This window comes from Trachypithecus francoisi, unplaced genomic scaffold (genome assembly GCF_009764315.1).
Source record: "Trachypithecus francoisi isolate TF-2019V2 unplaced genomic scaffold, Tfra_2.0 Lachesis_group6, whole genome shotgun sequence".
NCBI lineage: Eukaryota > Metazoa > Chordata > Mammalia > Primates > Cercopithecidae > Trachypithecus > Trachypithecus francoisi.
The window spans coordinates 67,135,642-67,146,745 of record NW_022681471.1 but is presented as its reverse complement, the minus strand read 5'-3'; the positions used below and the strand labels follow the sequence as shown (position 1 = coordinate 67,146,745).

General features: G+C 43.9%; 1 protein-coding gene across 1 annotated transcript; it reads left to right on the top strand.

Annotated features, from left to right (window-relative positions):
- The first annotated feature begins 1,138 nt into the window (after window positions 1-1,138).
- MAGEE1 (MAGE family member E1) lies at window positions 1,139-4,751 on the top strand. Its single transcript, XM_033201446.1, has one exon. It carries the CDS (start codon window positions 1,406-1,408, stop codon window positions 4,205-4,207), a length of 2,802 nt encoding a protein of 933 aa, XP_033057337.1. The 5' UTR covers window positions 1,139-1,405; the 3' UTR covers window positions 4,208-4,751.
- The last annotated feature ends 6,353 nt before the right edge of the window (window positions 4,752-11,104 follow it).

Below are 11,104 nucleotides of genomic sequence, written 5' to 3'. Positions count from 1 at the left end.
CAACATATAATAAATGTTTGCAGCAAGATACAAACATATCAATAGAGGGTCAATAGTGGTAAGCTAAATTGTATTGGTTGCGTGAGTGTCAGAAAGTTAGTATTTTCCCTCTATCTCTCTTGCTCTCTCTCCCCTACTTCTAAAAACAGCCTGCCTGTGCTCTTCAGTGTTTTCTTACTCACTGCTGCCATGCTACTCTCAGTTGGAATGATTTTCTCATCCTTGTCATTTTGGTAAATACCTACCCACTCATCTTTTTAAACATCTCCTCTTTTATGAAGCCTTTTCTGCACCTACAGGTAGAACTGACCCTGCCTCCCCTGCATTCTTTACAAACTTCTAGAAAATTTGGTTTCACTTTTTCTTTGACTCCCATTTTTACACTGAGTGCTCCTTGATGACAAATAAATGAACTCTGTAACTTCTGGATACATGACCAGTGTTTGTGATACATGAGGGTTGGATCTGCTCAAAAGTGCTAGAGTAATAGGGCAAAACAGAGCAGGTAACATCCCTTAACACTCGGTATCTCAACTGACTTTCACAAAAGCTGTATTAAATGAGCAGATGATTGTGGAGTGAAAGAATTAAACAAATTTTCAAGAGTGTTAGTGGCTTTCCCACTAAAGCCTGGGGGACTGGGAAAGTTTGGGCTGGGAATGTTGGGTTTTTCAAGCTTGTTCGAAGCTCCCTAATTGGTACTAAATATCAGGCATTCAGACCCTCTAGGTAAGAGTTCTTTCTAGCTCACAGCATTAGGGGAGGTGTTAGACATATAAATGGAGAAAGTGATAGATAAGACATGGTCAGGGATGGGGGTTCTACCCTTCCAGAGACAACGCACATTTTGTTTGAAACAGCTTCGAGAAAACTGCAAATCTCAATGATAATTACCAATTTTGAGAATCTATTAAGTGCCTGGCACTCTGTGTAGAAGCCCTCCAATCGTACCCTAAATCTGAGAAGTATTTATTATTATTTCCATTTTTGTTCCCTATGCATCTACTCTAAGCTCCTTGTTTCACCCTACCTAAATTTCCCTTTTGCTAGTGCTCTCCTTTGGTGCAGAACCACCGCATCCACTTTCTCAGGCCCAGGGGAGGGGCGGGGCGGGGCGATTTCGCCTTGCCGCAGAGCCAGTCTGCGCCTGCGCGGACTGCGGCAGAGGGCGGGGTGTGAGAAGCAGAGTACACTGAGACTAGCATTCACTGCTGGCCAGTGCCTGCGTTTTTCACCACCTCTAATTTCAGCTTCAGCAAGTTGCTTGGAACTTTGGTTCTGGCAGCAGCAGCAACATCATTACCGCTAGTGGCAGTTTTGCGCCGAGGCACCTACACACCTCCAGTCGTCTGTGCCAGATCGCGGGCCTGTCTGTGTCTGCTCCTACACGCCGGTCGGCAGGACCATGTCTCTGGTAAGCCAGAATTCGCGCCGCCGCCGCCGCCGCGTTGCAAAGGCCACTGCGCACAACAGCAGCTGGGACGAAATGCAGGCCCCTAATGCCCCCGGTCTCCCCGCTGATATGCCAGGCTCAGACGTCCCCCAGGGTCCCAGCGATTCCCAGATCCTTCAGGGCCTCTGTGCCTCTGAGGGCCCGAGCACCTCCATTCTGCCCACCTCCGCTGAGGGCCCAAGCACCTTTGTGCCGCCCACCATCTCTGAGGCCTCAAGCGCCTCCGGGCAGCCTACCGTCTCTGAGGGACCTGGCACCTCCCTGCTGGCCACCCCCAGCGAGGGCCTAAGCACCTCCGGGCCTCCCACCATCTCTAAGGGGCTGTGCACCTCTGTGACGCTTGCCTCCTCTGAGGGCCGGAACACCTCCAGGCCGCCCACTTCCTCTGAGGAACGGAGCACCTCCGTGCCGGCCACCCCTGGTGAGGGAACGAGCACCTCCGTGCCGCCCACAGCCTCTGAGGGACCAAGCACCTCCGTGGTTCCCACCCCTGGTGAGGGACCGAGCACCTCCGTGCCGCTCACCGCCACTGAGGGCCTGAGCACCTCCGTGCCGGCCACTCCTGATGAGGGACCGAGCATCTCCGTGCCGCCCACCGCCACTGAGGGTCTGAGCACCCCCGTGCCGCCCACCCCTGATGAGGGACCGAGCACCTCCATGCCGGCCACTCCTGGTGAGGGACCGAGCACCTCCGTGCTGTCCGCCGCCTCTGACGGACAAAGCATCTCCTTGGTGCCCACCCCCGGTAAGGGATCAAGCACCTCCGGGCCACTCACCGCCACCGAGGGCCTGAGCACCTCCGTGCAGCCCACTGCTGGTGAGGGACTGAGTACCTCCGTGCCGCCCACCCCTGGTGAGGGACCGAGCACCTCTGTGCCTCCCACCGCCACTGAGGGCTTGAGCACCTCCGTGCCGCCCACTCCCGGTGAGGGACCAAGCACTTCCGTACTGCCAACCCCCAGTGAGGGACGGAGCACCTGTGTGCCGCCCACTGCCTCTGATGGATCGGACACCTCCGTGCCGCCCACTCCTGGTGAGGGCCCAAGCACCTTAGTGCAGCCCACTGCCTCTGACAGACCGGGAAGCTCCGTGCTGCCCAACCCTGGTGAGGGCCCGAGCACCTTGTTTAGCTCTAGTGCTTCTGCGGACCGGAACCCCTCCAAGTGTTCCATTGTTTTGCCAAGCCCTAGGGTAACCAAGGCCTCTGTGGACTCGGACTCTGAGGGTCCTAAGGGTGCAGAAGGCCCTATAGAATTCGAGGTCCTGAGAGACTGTGAGAGCCCCAACTCCATTACTATTATGGGCCTCAGTACTTCCCGGGTTGCAATTACCTTGAAGCCCCAGGACCCTATGGAACAGAATGTAGCTGAGCTGTTGCAGTTCCTGCTGGTGAAGGATCAGAGCAAGTACCCTATCCGGGAGTCTGAAATGCGGGAATATATTGTTAAAGAATATCGCAACCAGTTTCCTGAGATACTCAGGCGAGCAGCAGCCCACCTGGAGTGCATTTTTCGGTTTGAATTGAGAGAACTTGACCCTGAGGCACATACCTACATTCTGTTAAACAAACTGGGACCTGTGCCCTTTGAAGGGTTAGAAGAAAGCCCAAATGGGCCAAAGATGGGCCTCCTGATGATGATTCTAGGCCAAATATTCCTGAATGGCAACCAAGCCAAAGAGGCTGAGATTTGGGAAATGCTCTGGAGGATGGGGGTGCAGCGGGAAAGGAGGCTTTCCATTTTTGGGAACCCAAAGAGACTTCTGTCTGTGGAGTTTGTATGGCAGCGTTACTTAGACTACAGACCAGTAACTGACTGTAAACCAGTGGAGTATGAGTTTTTCTGGGGCCCAAGATCCCACCTAGAAACCACCAAGATGAAAATTCTGAAGTTCATGGCTAAAATATATAACAAAGATCCTATGGATTGGCCAGAGAAATACAATGAAGCTCTGGAAGAAGATGCTGCCAGAGCCTTTGCTGAGGGTTGGCAGGCTCTCCCTCACTTTAGGAGGCCCTTTTTTGAGGAAGCTGCTGCAGAGGTAGCATCCCCCGATTCAGAGGTTTCCAGCTATGCCTCAAAATATGCCCCACATTCATGGCCTGAGTCAAGATTGGAGAGCAAGGCAAGGAAGTTGGTGCAGTTATTTCTGCTTATGGATTCAACTAAGCTGCCTATACCAAAGAAAGGAATTCTGTACTACATTGGCCGAGAGTGCAGCAAAGTGTTCCCTGACCTCCTGAATCGTGCTGCCCGCACCCTGAACCATGTCTATGGGACAGAACTAGTGGTACTTGATCCCAGGAATCACTCCTATACCCTGTACAACCGAAGGGAGATGGAAGAAACTGAGGAGATCGTAGACAGTCCAAACAGGCCTGGCAACAACTTTTTGATGCAGGTCCTAAGCTTCATCTTTATCATGGGCAACCATGCCAGGGAGTCTGCAGTCTGGGCTTTTCTGCGGGGCTTAGGGGTTCAATCTGGGAGAAAGCACGTGATTACTTGCAGATACTTGAGTCAGCGCTATATAGACAGTTTACGGGTTCCTGACAGTGATCCAGTGCAATATGAGTTTGTATGGGGTCCTAGAGCCCGTCTGGAAACCTCCAAGATGAAAGCCTTGCGATATGTGGCCAGAATCCACAGAAAGGAACCACAGGACTGGCCACAGCAGTACAGGGAGGCAATGGAAGATGAGGCCAATAGAGCTGATGTTGGGCACAGGCAATTCTTTGTTCACAACTTCAGGTAGAGGAATGCATGGCAGTCAGAGGGGCCTTGCAAGAAGGGGCCTTAGAGCCTCAGGTCTCATGTATTGGGGGATGGGGGTGGGTACATACTGTATTTGGTATTTGTGTTCCAGTTATATTTACGTCTTTTCATATTTAGTTCTTGTGTGGTGTCTGGAAGTGTTTCAACTGTTTTAATATATTGTCCGATTGGGTAAATGTGATTGACCACTTGCTGTCTCTGTTGTATTTTGGTATGAGTTTTGATAGCTCTGTAAAATGTTTTGAAAATCTTTCCATCTTGTTGCATTATCTAGAAGAGAATATATAGCATATAGCTATAGATATAGGCTTTTCCTTAAAAGCTTGAAAAAAATTCTCCAGTAAAATAATCTAGCTTAAAATGATAAACAAATATAATGACAACTGAAAAAGCACTCTAAATTGTGGCTGGCTTCCTTTTCTGTGTGCTATTGTGTAAAGAATACTGATGTTTACCTGTATTTGCTTTGCTGTACTAAAGTGTAATGAACAATAAAAGATTAATAAATGAAACATAATGCTAATACACTGACTTATTCAACTGCTTTCATACAATGAGCACAGTGGTGGGTCATAGTTATAGAAGTATAAAAGTTTACAAGATATAGTACCTGCCCAAAAATTCAGAGACTGGATAGGGTACAGGGGGAGGTCATTTAAACCACTAATTTATTACGGTGTACTATGTGCTACAGTAGAATAATACAGAGTGCTATGGTAATTAAAAAGAGGCACACCTGACCAATTCCTGGAGTGTTCAGGGTGGTCCTTAAGGAAGATGGTAGGTATGTGGGGTGGGGACAAGATGGGGTCCTTTTTTTTGTTTTTGAGATGGAGTCTCGCTCTGTTGCCCAGGCTAGAGTGCAGTGGCATGATCTCAGCTCACTGCAACCTCTGCCTCCTGGGTTCATGCAATTCTCCTGCCTCAGCCTCCAGAGTAGCTGGGACCACGTGCCATCACACCCAGCTAATTTTTGTATTTTTACTAAAGACGGAGTTTCACTATTTTGGCCAGGCTGCTCTCAAACTCCTGACCTTGTGATCTGCCCACCTCGGCCTCCCAAAGTGTTGGGATTACAGGCATGAGCCACCATGCCCAGCCAATATGGGGTCCTTAATACAATCATGAATTAAACTGATTCAAGGCTGGATTTCAGTCTTCATGTGTGCTGTTAGGAAAAAAGTCAAAGATATTAGGCCAGAGGGCCGGCGGTATTGTGTCAATGGTTTCAATAAGATGCACGAGCCAGCTTTCTCTAAGTTATGCTGTGGTTTTTTAAAAAGTACCCAAATCTCAGAGGCTTATAACAACAAAATTTTGGGCTCATTTTATATCCCCTGCATGGGTTGTCTGAGATTCTGTTTATATTGTCTTCATTCAGGTAACCAGGCTAAAGGAGTAAATAATATATGGGACACCTGTTCTTGTGGCAGAGGTAAAAGAGCCATAGTGGAACCATGTGGTAGTTTTCAAAGCCTATGCTCAGATATGGCATATTATAGTTGTAATTCATTGGCAAAAGCAAGTTACATGGGCAAGTTTGATGTCAATGAGATGGGAAGTGTACTCTTTCTACAGGGAAGAACATGTAGGAATGGGCCCAGTAGAGAGGAGAACATATATTTTTGAATAAAAAAATTAGTCTACCATATAAGAATTTGGCTTTAGTTATTAGTGATATGGAAAACTTTTTAAGGCTTTTGATCTGAGGAATGGCAGGAAATCACCTAGTTTTAACAGGATTCTTTTGGCTCTTGTATTGAAAAACTAAAGGGGGTGGGGAGGGCAGAAACTCTAATTTTAGCATAGTAGTTTCTTCTTAATGTACCTGTGAAAAGAGGTATCATTTTCTGAACCAAATCAAATTTAAATAAATTGAAGTCAGAAAACCTGTTATCTTTTAAAAAACACCTTGGAAATCAAACTCCATGGTATCAAGGTTAAAAGGCATTAGAACATAGTAGTAAGAGCATGTAGTCTAGAGTCAAAGTGCCTGGGTACAAACCCTGGCTCTCTCTGATACTAGAGATGAGAACTCACGCAAGTTACTTAACCCCTTTGTGCCTCCATTTTTTCATCTGTAAAATGGGCATAATAATTTCACCTATGCCATAATGTTGGGGATTAAATGTGTTAACATGTAAAACACAACACTTGACATGTAGTTAGCAATATATTAGTGACATTGTTGCATGTTGATTTTTTCCAGGAATGGGACTGTGAAGTGATTTCCTTGCAGAAATTTTATTGGGGAGTTGTTTTTGGTTCAACAGCTGTGGGGAGCAAGAGAAGCAGAATTGTGTAGAGGGAGAAGTAGAGCAGTGATTCAGTCACAGCAAATAAATTAACTGATTCCACAGGGAGCTCTGGAGTTGGTGTGGTCCTGCAGAGTTTTCCCAAATTAGGAAAATGAGACCAAGTTTTATCCCCCATACTGACCAGTCATTGGATGCAAACTGCCTCCTGATAAGGAGCTATGACTTTTTGAGAGTCAGTTCTTTCAGCTGAGAGTAATCCCTGAGAAAGATACTCAACTGTAAACACAACAGCTGTCATCACCCTCAAGAGCTGGAGGAGTGAGTACTGTGATCCTGAAGAGTAGGGGCATGTGGGTGATACATCACAATCTCCACTACAGTTGTTGCTGTTTTTATTGGTTTCCTTCCCCTCCCCTCCTACTCTTTAATAATAATCTTCCTCTTCTTCTTTATCATCTTCATCTCTTTCCCCTTTCCCCTTCCCACCTTCGCCTCCTTGTTATTATCACTACTACTATTGTTATAATCTAAAATAATTACATATCTTCTTATCATATTATTACTACTATTGTTTTTTAAAAATCTGTAAAGATACACATATTCTTATTGTTCTTCCTGGGATATAAAACCCACTCACTGAATCGTTTTACTCTTGGCACAACCTTCCTGAGACAGAAGTTCTGATAATAGAGCTTCATTTACCTCTTAAGTTCTATATCAGTTTTCTATTCTTTTCAGGTTTCTGTTATTATTATTATTATTACTATTATTATTATTTCATACTTTAAGTCCTAGGGTACATGTGCACAATGTGCAAGTTTGTTACATATGTATACATGTGCCATGTTGGTGTGCTGCACCCATTAACTCGTCATTTACATTAGGTATATCTCTTCCCCCTCCCCCCCCCCACAAAAGGCCCCAGTGTGTGATGTTCTTCTTCCTGTGTCCAAATGATCTCATTGTTCAATTCCCACCTATGAGTGAGAACATGCAGAATTCGGTTTTCTGTTCTTGTGATAGTTTGCTGAGAATGATGATTTCCAGCTTCATCCATGTCCCTACAAAGAAATTGAACTCATCCTTTTTCATGGCTGCATAGTATTCCATGGTGTATATGTGCCACATTTTCTTAATCCAGTCTGTCACTGATGGACATTTGGGTTGATTCCAAGTCTTTGCTATGTGAATAGTGCGCAATAAACATACGTGTGCATGTGTCTTTATAGCAGCATGATTTATGATCTTTGGGTATATCCCCAGTAATGGGATGGCTGGGTCAAATGGTATTTCTAGTTCTAGATCGTTAAGGAATCACCACACTGTTTTCCACAATGGTTGAACTAGTTTACAGTCCCACCAACAGTGTAAAAGTGTTCCTATTTCTCCAAATCCTCTCCAGCACCTGTTGTTTCCTGATTTTTTAATGATTGCCGTTCTAACTAGTGTGAGATGGTATCACATTGTGGTTTTGATTTGCATTTCTCTCATGGGAAGTGATGATGAGCATTTTCTCATGTGTCTGTTGGCGATATGAATGTTTTATTTTGAGATGTGTCTGTTCATATCCTTTACCCACTTTTTGATGGAGTTGTTTGTCTTTTTCTTGTAAATTTGTTTGAGTTCTTTGTAGGTTCTGGATATCAGCCCTTTGTCAGATGAGTAGGTTGCGAAAATTTTCCCCCATTCTGTAGGTTGCCTGTTCACTCTGATGGTAGTTTCTTTTGCTGTGCAGAAGCTCTTTAGTTTAATTAGATCCCATTTGTCAATTTTGGCTTTTGTTGCCAATGCTTTTGGTGTTTTAGACATGAAGTCCTTGCCCATGCCTATGTCCTGAATGGCATTACCTAGGTTTTCTTCTATGATTTTTATGGTTTTAGGTCTAATATTTAAATCTCTAATCCATCTTGAATTAATTTTCATATAAGGAGTAAGGAAAGGATCCAGTTTGAGCTTTCTACTTATGGCTAGCCAATTTTCCCAGCACCATTTATTAAATAGGGAATCCTTTCCCCATTTCTTGTTTTTCTCAGGTTTACCAAAGATCAGATGGCTGTAGATGTGTGGTATTATTTCTGAGGACTCTGTTCTGTTCCATTGGTCTATATCTCTGTTTTGGTACCAGTACCATGCTATTTTGGTTACTCTAGCAGTGTAGTATAGTTTGAAGTCAGGTAGCGTGATGCCTCCAGCTTTGTTCTTTTGGCTTAGAATTGTCTTGGCAATGCAGGGATTTCTTTGGTTCCATATGAACTTTAAAGCAGTTTTTTCCAATTGTGTGGAGAACCTCATTGGTAGCTTGATGGGGGTGGCATTGAATCTATAAGCTACCTTGGAGAGTATGGCCATTTTCATGATATTGATTCTTCCTATCCATGAGCATGGTATGTTCTTCCATTTATTTGTGTCCTCTTGTATTTCACTGAGGAGTGGTTTGTAGTTCTCCTTGAAAAAGTCCTTTACATCCCTTGTAAGTTGGATTCTTAGGTATTTTATTCTCTTTGAAGCTATTGTGAATGGGAGTTCATTCATGATTTGGCTCTGTTTCTGTTACTGGTTTATAAGAATGCTTGGGATTTTTGCACATTAATTTTGTATCCTGAGATTTTGCTGAAGTTTCTTATCAGCTTAAGAAGATTTTGGGCTGAGACAATGGGGTTTTCTAAATATACAATCATGTCATCTGCAAACAGGGACAATTCGACTTCTTCTTTTCCTAACTGAATACCCTTGATTTCTTTCTCTTGCCTGATTGCCCTAGCCAGAACTTCCAACACTATGTTGAATAGGAGTGGTGAGAGAAGGCATCCCTGTCTTGTGCTGATTTTCAAAGGGAATTTTTCCAGTTTTTGCCCATCCAGTATAATATTGGCTGTGGGTTTGTCATAAATAGCTCTTATTATTTTGAGATATGTTCCATCAATACCTAGTTTATTGAGAGTTTTTAGCATGAAGGGCTGTTGAATTTTGTCAAAGGCCTTTTCTGCATCTATTGAGATAATCATGTGGTTTTTGTGTTTGGTTCTGTTTATATGCTGGATTACATTTATTGATTTGCATATGTTGAACCAGCCTTGCAGCCCAGGGATGAAGCCCACTTGTTCATGGTGCATAAGCTTTTGGATGTGCTGCTGGATTCGGTTTGCCAGTATTTTATTGAGGATTTTTGCATCGATGTTCATCAGAGAGATTGGTCTAAAATTCTCTTTTTTTGTTGTGTCTCTGCCAGGTTTTGGTATCAGGATGATGTTGGCCTCATAAAATGAGTTTGGGAGAACTCCCTCTTTTTCCATTGATTGAAATAGTTTCAGAAGGAATGGTACCAGCTCCTCCTTGTACCTCTGATAGAATTCAGCTGTGAATCTGTCTGGTCCTGGCCTTTTTTTCGTTGGTAGGCTTTTAATTATTACCTCAATTTCAGAGCCTGCTATTGGTCTATTCAGGTATTCAATTTCTTCCTGGTTTAGTCTTGGGGGAATGTAAGTGTCCAGGAAATTATCCATTTCTTCTAGGTTTTCTAGTTTGTTTGCGTAGAGGCGTTTATAGTATTCGCTGATGGTAGTTTGTATTTCTGTGGGGTAGGTGGTGATGTCCCCTTTATCATTTTTTATTACATCTATTTGATTCTTCTCTCTTTTCTTCCTTATTAGTCTTGCTAGTGTCTATCACTTTTGTTGATCTTTTCAAATAACCAGCTCCTGGATTCATTGATTTTTGGAGGGTTTTTTGTGTCTCTATCTCCTTCAGTTCTGCTCTGATCTTGGTTATTTCTTGCCTTCTGCTAGCTTTTGAATGTGTTTGCTCTTGATTCTCCAGTTCTTTTAATTGTGATATTAGGGTGTCAATTTTAGATCTTTCCTGCTTTCTCTTGTGGGCATTTAGTGCTATAAATTTCCCTGTAAATGTTTCCCAGAGATTCTGGTATGATGTATCTTTGTTCTCATTGGTTTCAAAGAACATCTTTATCTGCCTTCATTTCATTATGTACCCAGTAGTCATTCAGGAGCAGGTTGTTCAGTTTCCATGTAGCTGAGTGGTTTTGATTGAGTTTCTTAGTCCTGAGTTCTAGTTTGATTGCACTGTGGTCTGAGAGACAGTTTTTTTTATAATTTCTGTTCTTTTCCATTTGCTGAGAAGTGCTTTACTTCCAACTATGTGGTCAGTTTTGGAATAAGTGTGATGTGGTGCTGAGAAGAATGTATATTCTGTTGATTTGGGGTGGAGAGTTCTATAGATGTCTATTAGGTCCACTTGGTGCAGAGTTGAGTTTAATTCCTGGATATCCTTGTTAACTCTCTGTCTCGTTGATCTGTCAAACGTTGACAGTGGGGTGTTAACGTCTCCCATTATTATTGTATGGAAGTCTAAGTCTCTTTGTAAGTCTCTAACGACTTGCTTTATGAATCTGGGTGCTCCTGTATTGGGTGCATAGATATTTAGGATAGTTAGCTCTTCCTGTTGAATTGATCCCTTTACCATTATGTAATGGCCTTCTTTGTCTCTTTTGATCCTTGATGGTTTAAACTCTCTTTTATCAAAGACTAGGATTGCAACCCCTGCTTTTTTTTGTTTTCCATTTGCTTTGTAGATCTTTCTCCATCCCTTTATTTTGAGCCTAT

Bases quoted from the DNA above. Each gene is read 5' to 3' on its own strand.
- MAGEE1 (XM_033201446.1), top strand. From the start codon at position 1,406: ATGTCTCTGGTAAGCCAGAATTCGCGCCGCCGCCGCCGCCGCGTTGCA.